Source organism: Eptesicus fuscus, chromosome 9, assembly GCF_027574615.1.
Source record: "Eptesicus fuscus isolate TK198812 chromosome 9, DD_ASM_mEF_20220401, whole genome shotgun sequence".
In the NCBI taxonomy this organism is placed as follows: domain Eukaryota; kingdom Metazoa; phylum Chordata; class Mammalia; order Chiroptera; family Vespertilionidae; genus Eptesicus; species Eptesicus fuscus.
In genome coordinates, this window is record NC_072481.1 from 90,429,335 (window position 1) to 90,456,936 (window position 27,602).

At 41.3% G+C, this 27,602-nt stretch overlaps 1 protein-coding gene across 5 annotated transcripts in view; it reads right to left on the reverse strand.

The window, feature by feature from the left end:
* FARS2 (phenylalanyl-tRNA synthetase 2, mitochondrial) overlaps positions 1 to 27,602 on the reverse strand; it is a 571,059-nt gene that overhangs the window by 405,749 nt on the left and 137,708 nt on the right. For all 5 annotated transcript variants that reach the window (XM_054721518.1, XM_054721515.1, XM_054721514.1 and 2 more), the window contains exon 3: positions 1,527 to 1,686. In XM_054721518.1, coding sequence (XP_054577493.1) covers positions 1,527 to 1,686 — 160 coding nt within the window. The remainder of the gene's footprint in view (positions 1 to 1,526; positions 1,687 to 27,602) is intronic.

Genomic DNA, 27,602 nt, shown 5'->3' on the forward strand with positions numbered 1-27,602 from the left:
TTTCTCTCCAGGCCTCCACCAGGGCTGCTGATCAGCCCCGCCTTTCTGATCAGGCCCCGTTGATAGGCCCAGAGATGCTGACTGACATAGAAACCGACCAATCAGAACCTAATCTGGGTGAAGTGTGAGGAGCCAATGGCTGCTTAGGAGGTGGAGCTTTTGACACGGACTGACATAGAAACCGACCAATCAGAATCAAATTGGCCGACAGAGGAGGGCAGTTGGGGGCGAGATCAGGCCTGCAGGGGAGGGCAATCGGGGGCAAGATCAGGCCAGCAGGGGAGGGCAGTTAGGGGTGATCAGGCAGGCAGAGGCAATTAGGGGCGATCAGGCTAGCAGGGAAGGGCAGTTGGGGGCGAGATCAAGCCAGCAGAGGAGGGCAGTTGGGGTCAATCAAGCTGGCAGTAGAGAGCAGTTGGGGGCAAGTTCAAGCCGGCAGGGGAGGGCCATTGGGGGCGAGATCAGGCCAGCAGGGGAGTGCAGTTGGGGTGAGATCAATTCAGCAGGGGAGAGCTGTTGGGGACGAGATCAGGCCGGCAGCAGAGGGCCCTTGGGGTCAACATCAGGCCAGCAGGGGAGGGAAGTTGGGGGCAACCAGGTCTGAAGGGCTGGGTAGTTGGGGACAAGATCAGGCCGAAAGGGGAGGGCAGTTGGGGGAAGCCAGGCCTGCAGGGGAGGACACTTGGGGGCGAGATCAGGCTGGCAGGGGAGGGCAGTTGGGGGTAAGATCAGGCTGGCAAGGGAGGGCAATTAGGGGTGATCAGGCAGGCAGAGGCAGTTGGGGGCAAGATCAGGCTGGCAGGGGAGAGCAGTTGGGGGTGAGATCAGGCTGGCAGGGGAGGGCAGTTAGGGGCGATGAGGCAGGCAGGCAGGCAGAGGCAGTTAGGGGCAATCAGGCAGGCGGTTGGGAGCCAGCCGTCCTGGATTGCGAGAGGGATGTCCAATTGGAGAGGGTGCAGGTGGGGCTGAGGGAACCCCTCACTCTGTGCACAAATTTTATGCACCGGGCCACTAGTATGTAATAATTATGTATGGTGAGTACTAGACTTATCAAGGTGATTACTTTGTAGGTTATATAGAAGTATTACCACTATCCTGTATACCTGAAATTAATATAATACTGAATGTTAACTGTAACTAAAGAATGTTTAATAAATAAATGAGAAAAGAAAAAAGAGAATATTGCCCCATCATCCAAGTCTGACCTAATGACAATATAGTTATATAAGAATAATAATCAGTCTATACACTTTCTCACTATTGATGAATGACCTGATTTTAATCCATTCTCATTCTTATCACAGCATATCATCATTTTTTCTTTCTCTAGTTATTTCTATTTTCACATACTCCTGCTCCTCACAGGAATGAACCAGGAAATCCTTAAGTTCTACCTCACTATAGACCTGAACGATTAAGCCACAACTTAGACCAAAAAAATCTAGACACAGCTATATTAATGACTTAAGAATGATGGTAATTACTGAATATGTAAGCCCCAAAGTCAAAGGCATTTGAATACTTACCATCTCCAAAAAGATGTGTCACAAGCCTCGTAAGTGTTTGCTTAAGGTCAAACTCTACGAGCTTCAAGGCCTCCATGGTATGTGTCTCTTGTTTATGGGCAGAACGAGAACTTTGTTCAAAGAGCTGCAAGCTTTCTCCATCCTTTATACCAGCAAATAACTAAAAACATAAGGAATAATATAAATAAATAAAAATAGTATCCTGGTCAATCTATATAAAAAAACATAATGTGGGAATAAAATCCATTGTCTTATAGCCAATGAACATACTCAAATTAACATTCATTTAGTACCGACTTCGAATAAAAACATTGTGCTATAGTGTTTAGGGAATTAAAAGATGCTGTTCTCATCTTTGCTGATCTCTCATTTTACTTCTGTGTTAACAACAAATACATATCTATCAACAACAAATACATATCTATCAACAAGTGAATCTAAAAATCAAGTGACAACAAATACATATCTATCAACAAGTGAATCTAAAAATCAAGTAAATAAAAAGTCTGATGAACAGAATAAACTGGTGAATATAATAGGATCAGGGTATAGAAAGGGAGTGGACTGACAATTCTCGGGGGAAAGGGGTATGGGGGGTGTGGGAAGAGACTGGACAAAAATCGTACACCTATGGATGAGGACAGTGGTGGAGGGGCCGGTAAGGGCAGAGGGTGGGTTGGGAACCGGGTGGAGGGGAGCTATGGGGGGAAAAAAGAGGAACAACTCTAATAATCTGAACAATAAAGATTTATTAGTAATTTAAAAAAACTATGAAGATCTACTAGAATATGCAAAATATAGGTACTGTACATCTGAAAAAATACGTATAACGTATATTAAAGACTAAAGTTTAGAAAACTGTGAAAGAAGGAAAAGCATTAATTCATTAGGCCATCTGCACACTATAATACAGAAGAATAAGAACATGAAAACAAGTCAACTATGTCTAAAGGAAATATGAATTAGAACTGGAAGGGACTTTAGAGATCAACTGAGCCAACCCCAAATAAGGAAGTGAAGATCCAGAGAGGCTAAAATCACTTAGCCATTTAGTTCACCAAGCTGGGACTAAAAACATCCCATCTTTGATCCCAGGGAGATTTAGGTGGCTGCCTCTCGCTTAAATTTATGTTTGAGAGACATCCACTGTTAATAAAATTAAATTAGATATCCATTAATTGGATACAATAGGCTGTGTCCTTTGTTTTTCTACTAGGATTTCTTCTATTTCTCTGACATTTTCTCAAGTGTCCTTGCACAAACCCAAATGACCCAGAACACAAATTCCACTCTTACAGAGGCCAGGGAAAGTAGTTCACAAATACAAAAAAGCAGGTGAAGAAATTAATTCTAACCAGGCTTAAAAATAAAAGTGGACTGCAAAAGGCAATTAAATTTAAAATTTAGAATGCCAAAAGAATTTTTCAAAACGGTCTGGATTTTAAACAAATATCTTAATAGCAAATAAAAAAGCAAATGGTCAGAAGAAGAAGAAGAATATCCTATCTAATAATAGAGTAATATGTAAATTACCATCACTCCGCTACGCCCACGATTGGGCCAGCGGAGGCACAGGGGGCGGGACTCGGGGTGGCCGGGGTGACCGATTGGCGACGCTGGGGTGCGACGAATGACAGGCAACTGGCGGTCGGCTCCTGCGACAACCAGAGGCTGACCAACTAGAAGTCAATGCTGGCCCCGCCCCCAAGCAAGCGGTTAGGGGCAATCAGGCAGGCAGGCAGAGGGGTTAGGGGTGATCAGATAGGCAGGCAAGTGGTTAGGGGAGATCAGGTAGGCAGACCAGTGGTAGGGGAGATCAGGTAGGCAGAAAGACCCTCACTGGGCTGGCCCCGCCCCCAAGCAAGCGGTTAGGGGCAATCAGGCAGGTAGGCAGAGGGGTTAGGGGTGATCAGGTAGGCAGGCAAGTGGTTAGGGAGATCAGGCAGGTAGGCTAGAGCTTAGGGGCAATCATGTAGGCAGACAGCCCCTTGCATGGCTGGCCCCACCCCCCAGCAAAGAAAGAGGGAGGCCCAGGCCAGCCAATCCATTGCACCCCAGCCTGTCACCTGCAGAGGGAGGCCACCTGTGGCAGGGGAGGGGGGCAGTGCTGCACAGATGGCAAGCAGTGGCAGCGGCGAGGGTGGGGCAAGCTTTCTGCAGACCTGGGAAGGAAAGCCCTGATAGACCCTGATCTCAGGCTAGGCCTAGGGACCCTACCCGAGGGGTCCCGGATTGTGAGAGGGTGGCTGGGCTGAGGGATGCCCCTGAGTGCATGAATCTTCATGCACTGGGCCTCTAGTACAACTATATAAAATCCTATGAGTGGCCAAGTGTAAAGGGGGCTTGGATGACAGCAAAATTTCAAGGAGTTTCTTAGGACTTCTCAAAGCAGTCATTTTTCTATTCGGCCACTTTAAAATATCCATTAGTCAATGGTTTAATCTATACAACCTGCTTTACATATGAATGCTAAATACTTACCACCCTGTCTCTTGATTTCCTATGACACATGAAATGATCCTATAACAAACTGTGCTGTTGTTGCTGCTTGTACTACCATGGCTAACAGTTATTGATCATTTATCATACTTGCTACTTTATTGGGTACTTACCTTGCTTACTACATGATTTTATTTAATTCTCACAATCCTTATTATTTTCCCATTTCTCAAATTAGAAACCTGGGGTTTAAGGAAGTTAAAACTTGACATTATTACACAATAAGTTGTAGAGCCTGAATTTCACCCCAAATCTGACTCACAACTGCATCTTCAAGGCTTCAAGGTTATTTCCAGGACAACATATAGATTATCATCTCTTTGGCTTCAGTGTAGAAAGCACCTACAGAGTCAGATGGATGGGATTAAGAACTGAACATAAAATATGAAGAGAGAGGCGCTGCAGTGGTTTCACACACTGAGACTGCTTTGGGCACCCTATATACTGGTACTTTGAGAAGCTTCTGGTGAACATGCTCCATCTCAAGATACTTGTGAATGCTGGTTTAAACTCTTTAAAAGTGATGATTTCGATGTGAAAGACAAAAAACATCCAAGTCAACTGAAGAAGTTTGAAGACCAACAATTACAAGCATTATTGGATGAAGATGCATGTCAAACTCAAAAACAACTTGCCAGAAAGATTAAATGTTGCTCAGCAAACAATTTCTGATCATTTACAAGAACTGGGAAAGATTTTAAAGGAAGGAAAATGGGTGCCACATCAACTCAGTGAAAGACAAATGGAAAACCGCAAAGTCATAAGTAAAACGTTGCTTCAACAGCATGAAAGAAAGTCTTTTTTGCATCAAATTGTGACTGGCCATAAAAAGTGGATTTATTTTGAGAATCCCAAATGCACAAAATCCTGGGTTGATCCAGGTCAACCATCAACATCGACTGCAAGGCCAAATCACTTCGGAAAGAAGACAATGCTCTGTGTTTGTTGGGATCAGGAAGGTGTGGTATATTATGAGCTTCTAAAACCAGGTGAAACTTAATACTGATTGCAACCAGCAACAAATAATCAATTTGAACCATGCTTTGATCGTGACACAACCAGAATGTGCCAGAAGACATGGCAAAGTAATTTTGCTTCATGATGACACACCATCACACACTTCAAAACCAGTTAAAGACATGTTAAAAGATCTTGCCTGGGAATTATTAACCCACCCGCCGCATTCACCAGACCTGGCTCCTTCAGATTACCACTTGTTCCGATCAATGGCACATGCACTTTCTGAGCAGCACTTCAAAACATTCAAAGAAGTGGAAAATTGGGTCTCTGAATGGTTTCCCTCAAAACAAGAAAAGTTCTATTGGGACGGTATCCACAAATTACATGAAAGATGGGGAAAATGTGTAGCTAGCCATGGACATTACTTTGAATAAAGCACTTTCAATGTTTCTCTTGAAATTATCGTGTTTTCTTTGATTACAAAATCAGCCATTATTAACTGATACACCTAGTAACATAGTGATGGTTTATCCTAATTAAATTTTTATTGTGCAAGGTAAATAAACTCTTCAAAAATTATAATTAAGGTTTGCTTTTAGAATGCATTAGCAGGTGCAACTGCATCAATGTGAACAGTCATTTGAGGGTTGCTTTGAAATCAAATGTGAGTTACAACAATGTTCTGCATCATTAACAGGAAGGCATTGTATGGTACAGGCCATATCAAGTCTAGGGAGGCTGACATTTTTATGGTGTTTATTATAACACCAACAATTGATACTGGGTAGCTCAGTCCTTCCCTCCTTAACTAGAGGAAAAAAGAGAACCAAAGAACAGCAGTAGTAGAAATGTGGAAAAGAAATGCTTGAAAGTTGAACAAGTAAATACTCTTCATACAGACGAAAAAGGGAAGAAACATTGCTCAAACCCAAAAGTGCTTCAGAAGAAACCCTCCAGGGGGAAAAGACATGAGTTTCTGATATTGTTGCTCATTTTATAAAGCTCTAAAAGGTGACATGGCACACAAAATAATAAAGACAAAACCTTAATTTAAGCAGCCCCTGTGGTGGCTGGGGGCTCATAAAAGGCAAGGTCCTTTAAGGGTACTGAACAGGAATATTTTAAAACATGTGAGATGCACAGGGGCACAAATTCATTGCATTTTTAACTTAATCTTTGCTGGTGAAATAATTCCACCTTCAGCCTGAGATACCTGAGGCTAGGCAACAGGTCTGAGGGCTAGCCTAACCTCACAGTGAGAGAAAGCAATGATGCCTGCTTTCTAAATAACCAAAAAATAAAAATAAAGAACAAGAAATTGTGGCAGCAGCATGAAGACAACATTTACAAAGGTAAATCAGAAACAGATATAATGTTTGCAGATTACAAATATTTCTGTATTATAACATCAAAACAAATATAAGGTCACTTCAACAGCATTTGAAATTTAAACTAGTTTGTAAGCCAATTAGCCATACTATATCACCAACTCAGTTAATTTTAGGTTCATAAGTCAATCTTTGCCTAAGGTAATAGAGTAGAAGTCTAAAGCCTATGGGGCAGCCCTTAACAGCATACTTGCTCTGAACAATATGCAATGCAAGTACAAGTAGCATGAGTATTAAAGAGACAATCGAAGATAATGTTAATGGAAAAATACTGCTGGGTGATACAGCCAAACAAAATAGCTTAAATAGACAGGATGAGTACAAGAAAGAATGAGTTCATAACTATGATTCAGATAATGCACACCAGCATTTTAATAAAGAACAGGGAGGGGGAGTGAAAGGAGTAGGAGCAGGGGGGAAAGAAAGAGGAGGAAGAGGAAGAGAAAAAGAGGAGGAGGAAGTGGAGAGGAGGAGGGAGGGGAGAGAATGGGGAAGAAAAGGAGGAGTTTTAAAACCTCAATAATAGTACTTAAATAACATTTTGAGGTTGATGTGCTTTGTCTTAGAATGAAGTTATGCTTACAATCTTAAAATATTTCTGCAAAATTCTATTTTTAAATGTTTAATTTAGCTGTATAACTCTATTAGAAAGAATGTGACTCAAGAGATTACCAGTTTAATTAGATGGTTTTTAAACAATAGTCTCTGGGTAAAAAGTAAAAATAATTCCTTGGCAGTTGAGGTGTGTCACAATAATAGAGCTGAGAAGTGAAAAGCTAAAGGTGCCCATAGAATACAAGTAGTTAAAGAGTTTCTTTTTGAAGGATTTTGAAATATCCTGGGGCTGAAAAGTGCATGCCAGACAATAAAATAAGGGACTTGGAGAGAAGAGATAGGCTCATTTAAAACTTTTCAGAATGATTTCACTGCAGATTACATGATATCGATGCTCTCTTCATTCTTACTTGCAAAATTATCAGCAACTTCCATATCACTCATAATGACTTGGTTATGAATGGACTCTTACAGCAAATAAAAGAGGTTCCTCGCTCTGTGTTCTCCTGGGTGGGAAGTAAAAACAGAGTGTGCTAGTGAACACTAACATGATGTTCAGCAGAAGAGAACTTTTATAGCTCAAAACTGATGGGCCAGTATAAAACCAGTGCCATCTAGAGAGGGTGTATTATCTTAGCACCCAAATACCGCTCTTTTCATTATTACTCATGAATCCGTTTTTAAAAGATTTTTTTCTAACAAACTGTATCTACTAGATAACACCTTTTTTTAAAGACACATATAACTGACACAAGGGTTATACTCACATGATAAAATTCAAGTTGGGTATTTATTTTTCTTTGCATCCTACTTCCCCCTCAGATTTCTCAGAGACAAGACAATCACAAAGACAGTAAGAGAGATTGTTCAAATTATTGATTCAACTCATGTTTCTGAATTATCAATAGGCAAGTGCTCCTCTCACTGCCAAAGATAACTGAAAAGGCCACAGCAAGAAGGTTTGGAAATACAGACAAAAATAAATATACAAAAAATCTGTTTACTAATTAATATACATACTAGTGTAAGGTGTCAATAATAAGGGAAACTAAGTGTAGGATACACAAATACTCTTTGTACTGTCTTTGTAATTTTTCTGCAAACCTAGAACTAGTCTAAAATAAAAATATTATTAAAAAATTGAATATACTCCTCTGATTGAGATCAGCATGCTAAAGAGAGAAAAATACCCAAACAGCAACACTTCAAAATCTTACTGTGAAAGAAGACAGGTTTTTCTAAACCAACTTAGGAGCAATAGGAAAGGGTTCTGTATAACAGGTGTGACCTCAAGAGTAAGGAACATCATCACAGTGCCTTGAACACAGCAGATGCTTTGCTCATTTCTTTTTAATTACTTAATTAATTTAGAACTGCCTCTTTAAGCATGTGCTGAGTTAAGAACTAAATCTCAGAGAAGGAAGTGTTAGTTTTTATCTCCAATTAACTTCAGAGACTACTCTCATCGTTTATCTCACTCCTGAAAATGTCTGTCCCACCTACTTTCACGAGGGAGGACATAAAATTGGTTTTGCCCTCTTCCTGAGAAAAGAGAAGTCATCAGATAAGAGAGCCCCCAACCTCTAGCCTTCTATTCCCATTCATAAATGCATTTGTCTCTGTAGTCATGCTTCAAACCTTCCTGCCCACCTTAAATGGAAGGGGGGTGAGGGAGGGGCTATATGCCTTTCTCTGGTCAGGCTCTAGGCATTACTAACCCCTCTCCCAAAGACTTGATTACACCCAATCTCATCACTTTGTCTCCTCAAAATTCTTAGAAATCATCCCATGTCCCTTACACCTTTAATCTCTCTTCTGGCTGTTTTTCCTCAGTAAACATATTCAATTTTCCTGTTAAACAATCCACAAACAAAACTCCCACTAATCCCAATTCATGCTACAGACTACCCTCTCTCCTCTTTACAGTTAAGTTGGTCATAATTCACAGTGGCGCCCTCCTTGCTTTCTTGTCACTAAATGTTTATATCCCATAGGCCTTATTTTCAGCTTTGTCCTCTTCTAACTCTGCTTACTCTCCCCTAGATGGAAGCAGCTAAACTCCTAGCTGCAACCACCACCTGTATGCTGATGGATCAGAATCTCCATCTCCATCCTTGACTGTGCAAGGGTCCATAAACATATACACACCTGCCTTGTGGTCATCTCCATTTGCAAATCATCCAGCTAAACAGATCACAAACTCACCTAGCTCTCATGACCCTTACCCCAAAGCATTTCTCCTCCTGAGATCCCTAACCTTGGAAATGGTTCCAAGAAAGCAAACCAAAATAAATGCTTTCCTTTCCTCACCCTTCACTACATGCAGCCACCAAAGCCAGAAGATTCCACCTCCTTAATACTGTCAAATCCACCTTTTTCATATCTGTCATCCCGCCATTTTTTTGCCTTGGTTTCTTGGATGATTATAAATAATCTTAGTCTCACCATCTTCATTCTTTCCCTACACTGCTCCATGCCATGGGCTATTCTGCAAAATCCTTTTTCTAAAATGCCAATCTAACTGCATCACTCTTATGCTTAAAAATTATTAAAGACTTCGCATTCTTTTTAAATTAAAGCTAAAATTCCATAAGGTTACCTAGAAGGCATTTCATGAAGCAGTTTTTACCTCTCTCTCTAACTTCAGTTCCTATCTCTCCCCCCTGCTCCAGCAAGTCCATAATAAATGGTGTAGGAATTCATCCCACTCTTTATCTTCATGCCTTCAAATCTGCTACTTCCACTATCTGGAACACAGCACCCCTTCACTGCCTGGATCACTTCAAATTTCTCTTTAAGATCCTTTGGTAAGGCCCACATGGCATGGCTCAGTGGTTGAGTATTGACCTATGAACTAGGAGGTAACAGTTCAATTCCTGGTCAGGGCACATGCTTGGGTTGCAGGCTCAATGCCCAGTGTGGGGTGTGCAGAAGGCAGCTGATCAATGATTCTCTCTCATCATTGATGATTCCATCTCTCTCTCCATCTCCCTTCCCCTCTGAAATCAATTTTAAAAAATTTTTTAATTAAAAAGCTTTCTAATATTACCCCCAGGGATAAAGATTTCCTTTTTCTGCAAACAAAAGGAATATCACTTAGGAACTTATTTTACAGCTAGAGGCGCAGCGCACAAATTCGTGCACGGGCGGGGTACCTCTGGGTGGCCTGCAGAGATTGGGCCAAAACCCACAGTCCAATGCCGCCTGCAGCTCCTACCTGCCACTCCCACTCATCCCAGCCCCACTGTGCCTTCCGAAGGCTCACGCCCAATCAGTCCCAATCAGGAGAGGCTCACACTGCCACAGCAGTGCTTGTCAGCCATGAGCCCTGTCTCTGGCACTGTCCCAAGGAGAGTGGCCTGCGGGATCGAACTGAAACTGGCTCTCCAAGATCCCCTGAGGTGTCCCAGATTGCAAGAGGGCACAGGCCAGGCTGAGGGACCCCACCAATGCACGATAGTGCCAGGGAGGGATTGCGGAAAGGCTCCAGGGCATGTCCAGCCCACCTCGCTCAGTCCCGACTGGCCAGACCCAAGCAGCAAGCTAATCTACTGGTCGGAGCATCTGCCCCTGGTGGTCAGTGCACGTCATAGTGAACGGTTGAGCAGCCTTAGCATGTCATTAAGATATTACACTTTGATTGGTTGTTATGCTGTTCGGTCTATTTGCATAATACCCTTTTATTATATAGGATAATCCTGTTTAAGATGAGGTTTCTAAGAACACATGGTATCTAAACACAAAGGCAATCTATATCCAATTCACCTCAACCAAAACTTGTCACAAGCAGATCACATCTGAGCCTCAGGGACAAGCCAGTCACTTGGAGAGTGACAGATAAAGCCTGTGACTCTGATGAATACAGCCCTCATATTTGCAGACCCAATGTTTATTAATTCTTGATTCACAGATGAGAAATAAGTAAAATAAGCACTTATAAAAATAAGCACGTTCACATATCTTACCACAGAAATCCCCAAGCCTTCATTTCCCCTGAATGCAGCAAGCAAATTCAATTACATTATTAAAATCCAACTAAAGCATTTCAGCAAATATTAAGTATTCAAATCACTTTGGAGGAAGAATCAGATGTCTTAGTGAGATGAATAGACAGATATATTAAAGAGGTAGCAAGTGGATTTCAGCTGCTAATTTCCACAGCTTTTAATTTCTTTAAACAACTGGCCCTAAGTGAGATCTTCTACTGTTCATCATTTGAGAAGACTTGTGTTTGAAAGGGCCCAGTTAAATACAACTCTGTCCTCAGGTCTCTGTGGGATGTCCATTCCTGTTTTAGCTAATTGTTATTGAATCAGTTTTGTCATTCCCTGGATTTTTGTAACACACCACCTGCCAATTAATCAGGTTACAGAGATTAACACAGGGGAGGGAATGCATCAAAGCTCTGCACTACAAAAGCAGACTTTATTGTCCCCTGCTGTTTGTCTTATTTCTTCTCCTCACAAGAAGCTTTGTGCCACTGAAATAATGGGAAGATCTGAAACAGTCAATGTTCTGTGGTGAAAGATGTTACCAAAAAAAACAAAACATTGGTGTCAGAAAGGCAACTTCTGCCAGGCTGGCAAGGATGCTATAGAAGAGAAGACCCTCAAGTTTGAAATGGACAAATTCCAAAGGTTTCAGAAGCTTTCCCAGGGAACCACTCCCTACCCCTCCGGAATCCCCCTCCCCCGCCCGCCCCCCCTCCCTTCACCCTCCCGCCCGCATCCCTTCCCTACCCTGCACTAGACCTTCATTTGCAAATTGGAACAGATCCTGCTGGACAGCATGGTCTTTCCAAATCTCCCCTCATGAAGCCTCCAGGACAGAAACTTTCAAGATGAATATCTCAAAGAGGCTACTGAGTTTCTTGCTTAGTGACAAAAACCTATGTTCTCAAGAAGCCAGGTTCATGAATATACTCAGAATAGCTAGTTGGTGCCCATGTGACTCCTCAGGGCTGTTTTCCTGGCAGGCCCAGCTGCACTCAGCTGCAAAGCCGGTAGAGTATCAGTGATTTCTGCCTCCTCCCATGCCCCAAAGATCTGTGAATCCCCAAAATTTGGTCAGTTGGTTTGCCTGCTTTTTCAACTTTAACATATTATATATAACATGTATATTTGTTAGCACTTTTCTCCTACTGGGGTTCTCCTAGGGGTACTAATGGGAGAAGGAAATAGACTAATATCCTGCCAATGTCTAGCCTATACAGAGAAAACATCAGAAACTTCCATCCATCAAAGCAAGGAAGTTACATGAAGCTGTGCACAAACTACATGAAAGATTCAACATCTGGATGAGTTCAGGCAAAAAGCAACAATGGCAACAATAAAAAATACCCTGTCCTGGTGTGAACTGGTTCTCATGACAACCACCATTTAAAGGAGAAAACTTCATCCATTCTCTGTCAACTTTAAAACTGCGATCTCTTGTCATCCTCTTCCTGGACCATGAAGACAGATAAAGCAGAGAGAAAGGGATTGCATTTTTTTTTCTTCAGGTACTTAAACAGTTCATTCATGGTGACAGTGGATGAAATGTAATAGGACTGAGACCCATCTAAGTGCTATCATGTACTCTAAAGGAAGATGATAGAAGATGTACTAGTCAACAGAAGAGAGAGAAGTGGCTTTAAAAAAAAGTAGTACAGACCTAAAAAGTAAGACCCTCAAGATATCTGATTCATATTGATGATGTACAGGTAGATCTATACCACACAGGAATTTAGGACAGACACCTATTTTCAAGATAAATATAAGGGTATGGGTAGGAGAGCAAACCTTTGCTGAGCATCTCCCACACACAAGGCATCATGCTAGGTTCTTTAACCACAACTCAGGAGTTGTCCTTGTTTTAATTAAGGAAATTGAGGGTCAAATAATTTCTCTAAGGTCCTCAGAGAGTGAAATTCAGAGCCAGGGTTTCACTCCCTCCTCAACAGCTTAGGAGATGGTGTTATTACCAGAATAAGAAGCTACCAAAAACATGTTCCATACATGATGCCAAGGCCCACAGACTCAAGAGCCATCAACCAAAAGTTCAAGTCTATTGTTCGATCCTGTAGGGCAAGAAATGCATAAATCCTTACTTTATGTCCAAATAAAGATTATTTCCTAGCAATTGACTAAATGGTCCACTAGGAATTTCTAAAATGTGGCATCCGTTGAACAAAATTAAGGACTTATTAGAATTGGAGAGGGACTCTCAGTGTTTGGCTACAAAGTCTGGCTGCTCATGAACAGGGTAATGGTTAATTTTATGCGCCCGCCTGACTGGGCCATAGGGTGCCCAGACACTTGGTTAAACATTACTTCTAAGTGTGTCTGTGAGAGGTCCTAGATGAGATTAACATTTGATTGAACTCCCCAATCTGAGTGGGCCTCTCCCAACCTTTTGAAGGCCTGAATAGAATAAAAGACTGAGTAAGAAAAATTTTTCCCTCTGCATTCTATTTGTTATTTTATGCTTTCTTTTATACGTTACATTACATTTTATATTTGTTTTTATTTTTTATTTCCCTCAAGCTGACACATCAGTCTTCTTCTCGCACTTGGATTCCTACTGGAAGTCTACAACTGGCTCGCCTGCTTCTCAGGCCTTTGGACTCGGACTGAAACTATACCATTGGTTCGGCTCTCCTTGTGTTTAGATGACATATTAGTTTAAGAAAACTGTACCTTACCTTTCAAATTCATTCATATTCACAAGTGTACAATTTCACAGAGAACTCCCCAGGATGAATCAGGAGGATGACATTAAACAGTAAGTCAAGGACAGAGCCTCAGAAAGCAGATAGCTAAGGTGCCTGTTAAAGGCCACACTATCAGTCAAATAGCAGGAGTGTTATCTTTTACATCTAAGAGTAAACTCAGGCACCTACACATACAGATTGCTAGCTGGTTTTGAGACTCGCCAGGAAAGAAAACTCTGATTAGTACTGCACGTGACCCTACCAAGCTGAAAATGTGAATTATGCCACTCAATCCATACAAATAGCTTTCAGTAAAGAAATGTGGTCTTTAGCAAGATGGGAAGTCTACTGCGAAGCAGCATGTCACTATGAAAATATTTGCTACTTTCACACTTCAGCTAGTACAAAAATATTGCTACTATAATTATGTGGATTCAGTAAAACCTACTGATACCCTTTTGGCCTCCAACTGCAAATGTTGAATATAAATGGGAATAATTTTCCTGAGATCTTGGAGGGATGTGATTAGAAAATATCCATCTGTTTTTTTCTCTGGATGCTGTATTGGTTCAGGAGCACAAGCTTTTACCCTTCAAAATATCCTCTATCCTTTACACATGCACTAAGAGCCAATAACTGAAGAGCATCTGCACTGTCAAAAATATACTTAGGACAGTGAAACAAGGAAAGACATAGAAGCAGCAGCAGGAGAGCCTAGGCTGGGCTGCTTTGGCTCACTGGGAAGGCAGAGAAAAGGGGGAGTTGGAGACAGGTTCAGGGAGTTAGTCCAGGACAAGCTGCCACTGCTCATTGCTCCCCTCTTTGCGAATCTCTTGGGGTCCCTTGGAGTCTAGGAGATAGTGCCCATGGGGGAAGGAGAGGAGGGAAGGAATGGCAAGGGCATGCTCTCTGGAGGGAAAGAGCACTGGGACCTTCATTTTCAGGAGTTTTAAAGGTTGGGAGTTTAGGGAAGGTCTTAGGGCAGAACAATAGAATATTCATCAGCTTTATGCCGATGTACCAAAATGAGATTTATTCTCTTAATTTGTCTGTCCTTGGGTGTGGTTGGTAAATGGCACTAATTGGATTTCTGTTATCTGTCTCCCTGAGTAGGGTGATTTGAGCTATTTATTCTCTGGTTGAGGAGAATTGCAAACCATTTATTCTTAAGTATCCTTGGTTTAGGGAAGATAGGATTTACTAGGTGGCTGTAAACTGCTGTTTAACTGTCTTAATTTCCCTATTCTGCTTGTCCTGGAATTTTCCTAGCTTCTTTCCTTGCTATAACATGCACTACCTAACTTATATTCAGAATTTTTAAATTAGAAACAAGAAAAAATGTTTTTGTCTTCCTAAATGTGACTTTCCCTAGCAACCTTTTTATTGGTTTAATAATAACCTATCTCCCAAAAACTTATATATATTCAGGACAGGGAACGAGTTGATTGTGCCAGTTGCCAATGCACTGCCTCTGAGTCACAAATCAATCCTTCCTTGACTGCTCTGTAAAAACTGGGTGGGGCCCTTATTTTTCTTTTGCCCTCTAGCACAATGTTAAGCTCTGTCAGGAGAGGTCACTGGAGAGACATTACAAAGGGACTCTTTCTGGATCCCAAGTGCCCTGAAATGTAAGCATCAGCACTCAGCTCCCCAGGTGCTCCCACAGCAGCCAGTTGCTTCCCCCAAGTACTCTTCTTAGGCACTTACATAGCAGAGTGCTTCCTGTAAGACACCTCCCCCGAAACAGCTTTACCTGAAATCTAGAGAGCAGATTTCCAGCAAATGCCAGAGTGTGGATACCCAGCAATTCCACCAGCATTGACACCAATACCACGGAGCCAGCGCTCACTGCAGAGTTCTCTTTACTTCTTACTAACCCATCCCCCCTTATTACCCCATTCTTTGTTTTGTATTTAATAATTCTTGATTGAGTTACTGTGTGGTTTCTGTCTTATAATCCAGCCCTGACTGATACATCTGCTTCTCTGGAAGGCTGGAGCATGAAAAATAGTTGGGAATGCCCATCCAGAAAAGCTGATAGGTGGAACTGTCATGCAGTTTACTACGTTAGCTGCCATCTTTTACAGAGTGTAAGTTAGAAGACTAGGACAAGGGAGACACCAAATGCCACATCTACCAAGTGCTACTCTGTTCAGGACCCTGGGTTAGAGACAGGAGGCACAAAGAAGGTCCAGTGAAACTCTTAAGGAACTGACTAACCAGTCGGAGATACCATACTAGACAAACACAAGCCAACAATTCAAGGTAGTAAGTGCAGAAAGTGCAATGAGGGTTATGGGCAATAATGTTACAGGTCGGTGACAAGCTCTCAGGTTAAGGGGCTATTAGTTCTAACTTATCATAAGCAAGAACTAATTAACTGCAAAAGCCTGTGTCACAGGAAACAGACTGGCCTCTCCTTAAATGGCTCTCCAACGCTCTTTGTCCTCCAATAATAGGGTATTACTTAAATCCAACACATTGTAGACTCCTGGCTGCGATCAGTTGCCTTTCGGTTCACTGTCAAGAGATATACTTAAGTAAACATTAGGTACAGAAAACGAATTTTAAAAATTAAAGCCATTTCAATTCAAGTGTGTCTTTAACTGGGGGAGTCTTTCATAAAAGATTTTAAAGAAGAGATTAGGAAAACATGGTGACTATAATCTATCAAGGCCAAATAAAAATTTCTTCAATAAAGCCTCTCTGCATGAGGCTATTAAGGAAACCCAATAACCACATGGTGGAGAATAAAACCCTGTCATTTACTGAAAGACAGAAAAGTGATTCGGGACAGAAAGCAGGAATTAAAGAGGCTACCCTTGGCAAAACTGAGAGAGGAACAGTGGGGAAGCTTGGAAAGGAAGCCTAAGAACAGGAGGGTTCTAATGAACCATCTGGAAAGTGGGAGAGAATATCAAATATCATTAGAAAATGATAAATGAGAGTGGTTTCTTTAATAAGGATGAATCACAAAGGATTTCGCAAGGGTTGTTCAAAATGAAGGATATCCACGCCACAAGGATTGAGTCATTATAGGCAAGGAGCACAACCCCTTAAACCACCCTCCTACAGAAAGAATAGTGAATGACAGTTATTTTTTTTTTAAATGGGGCCAAGGATGGGATAAAATATAAACTTGACACAAACATCTTGATGAAGTAGTATTTTGGTAATGTGTTGTGGTCAACATTATATCAAAAGCTTACTCCTCTACACTTTCACTCATCTTTTCTATAAAAACATTCTCCTTTGTTTCTGAGCAAAGAAAGAAAGGCTCATCATGAATAATCTTAAATTCAGGAGGAAGAATTGCTTGCATATTTTGAATGTAAGAGAAAGAATTGGATAAACTGGCCCAGAGGAAGTCATTAAAGGGGAATGAAGACACACTAGAGAAACAAACACTGCAGCCAGCAATAAAGAATAAACTAGAAAGGCTGCCTCCTACACAGTCCTTCAGTGCATTCGGAGAAACTGTGCACAGAGCTCAGTTGGTGAAACAGGACAAGGCATTGCCAGGGACAAAAGAAAAATATAGCTTCCTTGAGTAATGATCTAGGTACATACTTTTTAATTAATATATTTAAATCACATTCAATAAATACATGATTTATATGGGCTTCTGCTGGTAGGTCTGTCAAACATGAAATCTGCTATTCTTTATAAAATAAATGTCTCAATAAATGTTTTATAAAATTTTAGTTTTGAAGCTATAGAATGCTGGTTCTCAAAATTTATCTAAAAAATCCTTCTATGCTCCAAAAATCATAACATTTTGCATCATTTGAAAACAATGATGATTGCAGATACCCTCCCTTTACCTCACAGGTAATCACTGTCATGATTTTGGTGTTTATTATTACCATCTAATTTTTTCAAACCTACCTACATATTCATCTAATAAAAAAATACTGTTTGTGTGATTGTGGGGTGTGTGTGTGTGGTGTGTGTGTGTGTGTGTGTGTGTGTATTTGTGTGTATGGAGAGAAAGAACACTGGAAAAAGTAAAACAAAGACAGAGAGACATGAGCAAGTACACAGTGAGAGCACATGTTGTTTGGCATATTTTGAAAATCTATAAAAAGATATAGTTTTAATATCAATCAATTTATTTTTCTTTCAATGTTGTATTAAAACCTCATGCATGTTGACATAGGTATTTTAGTTTATTTATGTTGGGTGCTATTAAGTATTCAATGTACAGTGTACATTGTTATTTTTAAAAAAAATTTTTTAAGAATGCCAGATGATGGAGTATGTGATTTTTTTAAAAACTGGAAATCACCAAATACCTATACAAAGTGATGGCAACTAATACACTCCACTAGAAGGGTATAGATTTATGGTTCTTCTAGATACTTGGTATTGTCAGGATTATTAATTTTTGCTAATCTAATGGGTCTGGAATAATATCTGGTCATTTTAATTTGCATTTTCTTGTTCACTCATTAAGCCGGACCTTATTTATCGGCTGGTCACGTGTCTCTTCCATCAATAGGCTGCTAATGCCTTTTGCCCATTTTTCTTTCTTTAAAAATATTTTACAATAAATCATTCATAAAAAGTATATAAATATATCATAGTTCCAGAATAATAAAAGCACATACATGTGTGCTCAGTACCCATATCCATTTTCGGAAAAGAGAACCATGCCAAAAACTCTGCAGCCCCTTCACGCTTGATCACAACAGCCATACTGCTTCTCAGGAAGGTAACTAAACTGAATTCTAAATTTTTCCCTTGCTTTCCCTAAGTTTTCCACATATGCATGAACCCCTAAATAATATATTGGTTATTTTCCCCATTTTTTAAACTTCATATAAATGCAATCATACAGTGTAAGTTGTGTAACTTTCTTTGCCTAATAGTATTTTCTGTATGTATTTGTGTTGATGTATGTAATTGAGGCTTACTCATTTTCACAGATACAGCACTCACATAACATTGTATAAATATACCACAATTTATTTATCTCTTCTACACTTGGTAGAAACGTGGGTTGTTCCAGATTTTGGCTAACACTAATAGTGCCGGAAACATTCTTTTTTTCATACTGAGACATTTTTATTTGATCAACCCTAATCTTCTTAGTTATATACACAGTAAATACCTCCATGCAGCCTGTTGCTTGTCTTTTAACCTAATAAATGAAGTCTTTTATTAGGCAGAACTACCTTAGGATAGTCATCTTTTTTTCTCATTAAAGATTTTTTTCCATTAAGGATTTTCCATTAAGGATTTTTCTTGTTTAAGATATTCTATTGTACCCCAAAATTGATAATGATAGTCTATTTCTTTTCTTCTTTAACTTTTAAAGACTTCCTTTTCACAAAAGAAGTATGAATATATCCAAAACTGAATTTTGCATTTGGTGTGAGATAGATACCAATTTTTTCCATATAGATAACTGTCTCAGCAATTCATGTAGATTCCTTACCTCTCCATTTATTTAACATCATTTCCATTTTATAATAGTACTAGTGGCCCGGTGCACGAAAATTCGTGCACGGGTGGGGTGTCCAACTACATGGACTATTTGGATTTTGTATTCCACATCGTTCATGTACCATATTTGATTTTACAATTTGAAAAAGTCAAGGACATTGGTCTTCATCTGGAATTTCTGCCTTAACTATATGGTCAATGTCATCTTCTGTTCATAATTTGGATTCACTATCTAATATCAATAACATGTGAGCGTGAGGCTGTCCATGTTTCTGAATTTCAATGACATGGATTTTAGCTATTACTTTGCCAAATAAATGGAATTTACATATATCATTTAAAATAATATTCAGCTTAATATTAAAAACTCTGGCTGTTTTCAACTTTTTTCCAGCGTTGTAAATTGTTTGTAATATCTGCCCATTTGGGGTTGCATGTCATGGATATGAATAAATCAGGCTTGCCATCCTGATATCGCAGCTCCATATTCCTGGGACTACTCTCAAAAGATGATGGAAGTATTATCATTTTACCAATCGTCACACTGTCATTTTGAGATCTAGATGTGAGATAATCCATCAAACCACTATATTTTTCAACTTGCAACTTAGATCAGTTTGCTTTAATGAAATTTATCCGATTGGCCTCCATTTTTTAATATGAATCCACAAACTGTTGAGTTAATTTTCAGGCATTTAAAATAGGATTGAACATGTACCGCACAAAGAGATGAACCCCATAATACTGCATTTGACTCGTGTCCTTACATTTTGTCTAGTATCATTGTCAATTACACTGTAGTCTCTGAGTCTTAATGCAATATCTGTTCCCCAGCCTTTTTCACCATGTGGAAAAAGAATAGGATATGTCATTGCATCTAATGTAGGAAACAGGATACTGATTTGTTTCATTTTAGTGGCATTCGGATTATTGGGATCTGGTTTACAATGAATGAGCAAGTCCCTTTCAAAAGGGGGTTCTCCATCTTCATTTCTGAATATGACAGCAATCTCGGTTACACGGGGAGAATTATATCTACCTGAATCACTGTTATGATTGTATTTAATCACGATTGTTACTTCCATGGGAGCAATACCTTTTGCTGCTGCTTCAGATTGGGCTTCCTTTTCTATCTCATGTAGCATCTTGTATGATTTTGTTAATTCATTTGTTTCATGCATGAAGTTTTGATGTTGATCATGAGTTTTTCTGAGCAGCCCTCAGAAAGATTGCTAATCTTTTACTTGTCGCTTCGGCCATATCGAAAATATAGAGTTGAGCAAACTTCCGAGAAACACCATCCGAAGGATGTAAAGTTCCAGTACGGTGATAAACTTGTCCGTGTATTCTAAAACAGCATGGCCCATATCCTGATGGTGATGCAATATTTGCACCCATGGAAGCAAAAGCAAAAGAACTATTTATTGAACGAATATTTTCCATGTAATTTTTACTGTCAGAATCTTCGTTTGTCAATAATCTTTTTAAATATGCCAGGTATTCTGGAAAATGTATATCATTTGGACAGACTTTACCTTTGCGACAACATCGAGTAAATTTTCCATCAGATGGTTTTTCATCAGAGAAATTTAGTGATAGGCAAAAATGACATCTAATAGTCATTCCACCACAACTATGTTCTAGAATTGCATCCTCATGTACTCCATTTTCGCTGAGAAGACAGTTCCTACCAGTATTGGTAGTACTTGTTGATGACTGTTCTCTAGACATATTCTGTCGTCGCCACCGCCTTCTTTCAACTTCATAGGCACGTTGATCTTTAGACATTTTCTGTTGATGATGCTGGCTTCTTTCGGCTTACTTTGTGCCAATAGTTGCTCGTCGCCGACGTCGCCTTCTTTCAGTTTCAGAGGCATGTTGGTCTTCAGACATTTTCTGTCAATGACACTGGCTTCTGTGTCAATAGTTGCTCTTCAGACATATTCCCACCTCCCTGCTGTCAGGGTCTGGGATGCAGGTGAATGAGAGTCCTGGCTGTCAGGCTGCTGAGAGCTGGCTGACCAACCTCTGATTCTGTCTAATTCTGTGGGGGATGGGACTCCCTCCTCCCTGCTGTGATAGTCTGGCCATGACCACTGGGACACAGCATCAAGTCCGCCTGTGCCAGGAGACCCAGAGTCAAGTCCCCGCCCACTTGCAAGTGCCTCAAAATCCCGTGAGATCCAGATCTGCCTGCGCCCACGCAGACAGATGCAGCATCAAGCCTCACGGAGCCGTGGGACCCCCCACAAAGCCCCCCATGGCGCACGGGGCCTAAGGGAACCCCGGTGGAAGCCTTGCAGAGCAGTAGCTGGGACCCAGCCCCCAGCGGGGCTTAGGGAACTCCTGCGGAAGCCGCTGGGCCCTGCCAGCTAGCGTGGCCTCAGGAACCCCTGCAGCAGCTTACAAAGTGGCTGTCAGGCCTCTGCCACCCTACAGGGCCACTGGAACTGCAGTGGCAGGCACACAGAGCAGCCAGCCCCACGCCCCCTGTGCGCACTGACATCTTGCGACAGCTTTAAGGCACGAGGGTAATTTGCATATTACCTCTTTATTATATAGGGTAATAAATTCCCAAATATGAGTAGAGCTCTTTCAGGAATTTTTTCTTGTCTAACCTTGTGCTAACACTAAATTATCTTAATAACAAGAGCATTATATTCTTGATGCCTGGGAAGGCATGTCCCCTTGCACTGGGGCTCTTTAAAATTATTTTGGCTATCCATGAACTCATCCTTCCTATGAATTTGCAGATCAGACCTTCAACTTCTCCAAATTACGCAGTGGACATTTTTATTAGATTTGCACTTGAATTTAAATTTATAGATTGACTTTAGGCAAACTGCCATATTCAGTACAGCTCTCCTTTTTTTCTTCTTCATTTATGCCTTTTAACAATATCTAATAATTTTATATATATATATATATTAAACATCTGCAACAATTAGACATCAAAGTTGTAGATGATACTATGAGTTAAATCTTTATTATATTTTCTAATGAGTTATAACTTGTGGTTAAGGAACATATCTATATTGTCTTTATACCCAACAACTTATTAGTTCAAATAATTGGCCTGTATATTCTATTTAGTTTTCTAGGTAGACCTAGCATCTACATATGAAGCACCTTCATTTCATGTTTTCCAATGCTTGTAATTTCTATTTCTCTTTGGTTTACTGCATAAACTAGATCTGCCCACACAATGATGAATAGACACAGTGATGACAAGTAATGCTGAAATGTTGCTAATTTTGATAGAACTGTTTATAATGTTTCACCACAAATTATGATGTTTGCTGTGAGCATTTGACAAAATAATGTATAATGTTGAGGAAGTTCCCTTCTATTCCCAGTTTGCTAAAAGATTTGTCATGAGCCATTAATGTAATCAAATGCATTTTTATTTTATTTTATTTTTTATTTTTAATAAATCTTTATTGTTCAGATTATTAGAGTTGTTCCTCTTTTTTTCCCCCTATAGCTCCCCTCCATCCGGTTCCCACCCCACCCCCTGCCCTTACCCCCCCCCCCCCCGCTACTGTCCCCATCATAGGTATACGATTTTTGTCCAGTCTTTTCCAGCAACCCCCACACCCCTTTCCCCCCGAGAATTGTCAGTCCACTCCTTTTCTATGCCCCTGATTCTAATATATTCACCAGTTTATTCTGTTCGTCAGATTTCTTATTCACTTGATTTTTAGATTCACTTGTTGACAGATATGTATTTGTTGTTCATAATTTTTATCTTTACCTCTTTTTTCTTCTTCCTCTTCTTAAAGAATACCTTTCAGCATTTCATATAATACTGGTTTGGTAGTGATGAACTCCTTTAGCTTTTTCTTATCTATGAAGCTCTTTATCTGACCTTCAATTCTGAATGATAGCTTTGCTGGGTAGAGTAATCTTGGTTGTAGGTTCTTGCTATTCATCACTTTGAATATTTCTTGCCACTCCCATCTGGCCTGCATAGTTTCTGTTGAGAAATCAGCTGACAATCATATGGGTGCTCCCTTGTGGATAACTAACTGTTTTTCTCTTGCTGCTTTTAATATTCTCTCTTTGGCATTTTAATTATGATGTGTCTTGGTGTGGTCCTCTTTGGATTCCTTTTGTTTGGGGTTCTGTGCGCTTCCTGGACTTGTAAGTCTATTTCTTTCACCAGGTAGGGGAAGTTTTCTGTCACTATTTCTTCAAATAGGTTTTCAGTATCTTGCTCTCTCTCTTCTTCTGGCACCCCCATAATTCAGATGTTGGTACGCTTGAAGTTGTCACACAGGCTCCTTACACTATCTTCATATTTTTTGATTCCTTTTTCTTTTTGCTTTTCCAGTTGGGTGTTTTTTGCTTTTTCGTATTTCAAATCTTTGAGTTGATTCTTGCGATCCTCTAGTCTGCTGTTGGATCTCTGTATATTATTTTTTATTTCAGTCAGTGTATGCTTAATTTCTAGTTGGTCCTTTTTCATATCTTCGAGGGTCTCGCTAAATTTATCAGCCTTTTCTAGAAAATTCTTGAAAAACCTTATAACCATGGTTTTGAACTCTATATCCAGTCCTTTGCTTTCCTCCATTTCTTTCATTTGTGACCTGTTTCTTTGTCTCCACATTTTGGCTGCTTCTCTGAGTTGACAGAGTGGCTTTGTGTGCTAGGTGTCCTGTAGGGCCCAGTGGCTCAGCCTCCCCAGTTACCTGAGGTGGACACCTTTGGTGCACCCCTTTGTGGGCTGTGTGCACAGTCTTGTTGTAGTTAAGCCTTGATTGTTGTTGGTATCATTGGGAGGAATTGACCTCCAGGCCAATTGGCTGTGAGGATCAGCTGTGTCTACGATGGGAGAACTTCTGTGCTGGAGACACCCTTATGGGTTAAGACTTGCTTCAGTAGGGCTTTGGTGCTCACTGAGTCTGCCCCCTGAGTGTGTCCCTTATGGCTGAGGAGTTGTAATCTGGATGGTCCCACTCTGACCCCTGGGTACACTGGCTCTTGGATCTCCAAGGAGGTGCTAATTTAGCCTCTGCCTGAGGCCACCCAGCAGGAGCTACGGAGAGATCTGCAGATTCCTTCTCTTTGTTTGGGGTTTGGAGGTGCCCAGATGAGGCCCAGCTGTGAAGCAATGGAAGCTGCTGCGGGACCTTGGGCCTTCTTTTGGATTTTCTGGGTCTCACTGACGCAACTGCAGTTTGTTAGGTAAGGTTAGAATTCAAAGGACCAGAACTTTCATATGCAAAAGCCTCTGCGCTCAACTTGGATGGCGCAGAGTCTCAGGGCGGAGTAAACAGCAATGGCTTCGTGGGGCGGGATCTCAGGGCGGAGCAAACAGCAATGGCTTCCCGTCAGCCCTGCCCTAAGAGGCCCCTGGGTCTCAGTGTCCCTCGATATTCGCTGCAAGCACCTCTGAGAGAAAGCTGCCCTCGAGTTTCGCCCACTGCCAGACAGTCCAGTTTCTCTCCGTATGAGTCTGGTACCCAGAGCCTCACCCGGAACTGGAGTAGTCGAGAGCTTGTGTCTCCCTCCCAATTAAGAAAGCCAGCCGCATCCTCAGTTGCTAGCCCTCTCCGCACGCGCGCCTTCGAACCTCTGCCTTCCGCAGCTCCTATGAGTCTCAGTGTGCTTTTCTCTTTCCTTCTAGTTGTAGAATTTCCACTCAGCCAGCGTTCCTGTGGTTCTGGATGATGTTCGTTTTGTCTTTTAGTTATAGTTTTGAAATTGTTGTGCAAGGCAGCAGTTTAGGTGTTTACCTATGCCGCCATCTTGGTTTCTTCATCTCCAATGTGTTTTTAATGTCATAAAACATTAAATGGCATCAAATTACTTTTCTACATCTATTGAGTAGATCACATGCTTTATCTCCCTATATCAGTTAGTATCTATGTATATATATAAAAGCCTAAGCAACAGAACGACCGAACGACTAGTCCACTGGTCGCTATGATGCTCACTGACCACCAGGGGGCAGGTGCTCCCACAGCCAAGCTCCAGTAGCCAGCCGGCCCAGATCGGCCCCACCAACCTCCCCTCACCCCAGCCAGCCGGCCCTGATCGGCCCCAAGCCCCAGTTGGGGCAAGAGACAGCCCCAATCAGCCCCAATCGCCAGCCAGGCCACGGGACCCCACCCATGCACAAATTTGTGCACTGGTCCTCTAGTGGTATAATATAATACAGCTATAATAATAACATGGTAGGGTACAATACACCAAATGAATTAAATTTTTGCAAACATTTCATTTAATAATTATATATCTGTATATTTAAAAGAATCTATGTTCACAAAGATGAAGCTTCTAAAATGTTTTTTACCTACTTTGCATATTAACATAGTAGTATGCATGTCTAATCTCATAAGATGAGCTTGACCAGTTTCTTTTTCTATTCTCTGAAACAGACTGTACAAGTCTTTTGAATTGGTTCAAAACTCAAATGTAAAATCAGTTCATACTGATGAAAAAGAGGCTATTAATTCTAGATTTAATTGGTTTCAGCTTTCTATTGCATGCAGTTGTATGCTCTTATGTTTAATACTAGAGGCCCGGTGCACAAACTCATGCATGGGTAGGGTCCGGCCAGTTGCCTTGATTGGGGCCAATCGGGCAGGGCCAGTCAGAGGGAGGGGATGTGTGAGGTTGGCCAGCCAGCCCTGTCCCCAATCGGGGTGATGAACTCTTTTAACTTTTTCTTGTCTGTAAAACTCGTTATCTGGCCTTCAATTCTAAATGAGCTTTGCTGGGTAGAGAAGGGCGAGGCAAGAAATATTCAAAGTGATGAAGAACAAGAATCTGCAGCCAGAGTGACCTTCCTTTTGAAAGGACGCGGCTACTCTGGGGGACCGAGGGTTCGGTCTCTGTAAAACCCAGGTCAGTCTTTGCCTCAGGTGAATGGAATCACTGAGGCCTATTTGAGAGTCACCAAGGCTGGGAACGTGATCTAAGAACAGCTAAAAACACATTCGTGAAGGGATTTTATGGGCTCTCTCTCATCAAAATGTCCACGTGTGTCTGTGCTACACCAACATGGTTGCTTTAACACTGAATCCTCTATCCCCAAGCCCAACCGCCTCCAGGAGTTGGTGGGAGGTTGCATGTGGCTGTGTAGATGAGACTAGTGCCAGGTAACCTGGCAGGTGTCAGCAGCTCCACAGTCTGAGCCTGGGGGGGAAGGAAGACGGGCTCTGACATAACCACCATGCAGAGGATTTGACGTCATCGGCAGCTGTTTCAGAGCTTGTTGCTATTTTGTTTTATGTTTTATCTCTTTTTCCCTTTAAACCTCTCCAGGTTGCCTGTGTTCAAGAGAGGAGCAGCCTTTGCAGCCTCCTCGGCGGAGAGCATGCCTTCAATCTGGGTTCACATGCAGCCGGACAGAGTCATGTTTAGAAACACGTGTGGGTCTTGCATTATTTGTGCTATTACTGATAAAGAGGGTTTTAGATTGTGGCACATGTTTCCTGCTTATCCATGAGGGCAGGAGGCCGAGTGCATCCACAGGCACAGCCACCGTTCTTCACTCACTCACAGGCCTCCATCCAAGGGTGGCGATGCAGGCGCTTCACACAGGGAGAGTCGGGCAGGAAATGCAGAACATGGCCATCCGTGGCCCAATTTTTCCCAGAGCTTCTGGCTCAGTCCCTATCTTCCTGCTCTATCTCCCTATATCAGTTAGTATCTATGGGTCTGTAGTGCCTTCCTCTTGAGACGGATTCAGGCGTCTGCAGGACATGATGTTTATCACACGCTGTTTCTCCATGTGAGTGGTCAGCACAGGGGTTCCTGAATCAGGCTTCCTTCGGCATTATGGTGGGGGGTGGGGACAGTATGAAGGTGTGAACACAACCCATGTGGACTCCTCGCTGAGCGCCTTCTGTATATCTTCTGTATACATGGTGGGCGTCTCCTCTCAGAAGGGTTGCCTACAGCTCAGTCGCATGTTCCCTGTATCTGCGACCAGCAGGTGGGGTGGTCCAATCGGGGATGGGGCCACTCGGGGGGAAGAGCTTCAGGAGTTTGGGGGGAACCAATTGAGGCCTGGATCAGGCTGGTTGGCTGTCTCAGTGCGTGTCATAGCAACCGGTCTTTCCGGTTGTTCTGGTCGTTCTGCTATAATGGTCGCTGGGCTTTTATATATATATATAGATTTCCTGCCTCCTGGTTTTTGTTTTTTTAATCTTAATAGTTATCCTCGCCAAGAAACCATGGATCATCTCAAGGCTGATACCTTCTTACATTCCTGGGCCCAGTTCCTATTTATTATATATATTTTTTTAATTGACTAGCTGATCCCAATGTTTTCCTTGAATCCATTTCTTTGGCCCTTTATTAGGAAATTTTCAAACAGATGCAAAAATAGAAAGGATAATGATTTCTCATGTACCCAACTATTAATAATTCATGACCAACCTCATCCCCAAATGCCCATTCCATATTATTTTGAATATTATTTTGAAAACCCCAGACATCTGAATATTACATTCACAGGTAGTTCAATATGTATCTCTAAAATAAAGTGACTTTATAAAAATATAATATCATTATCAGACCTTT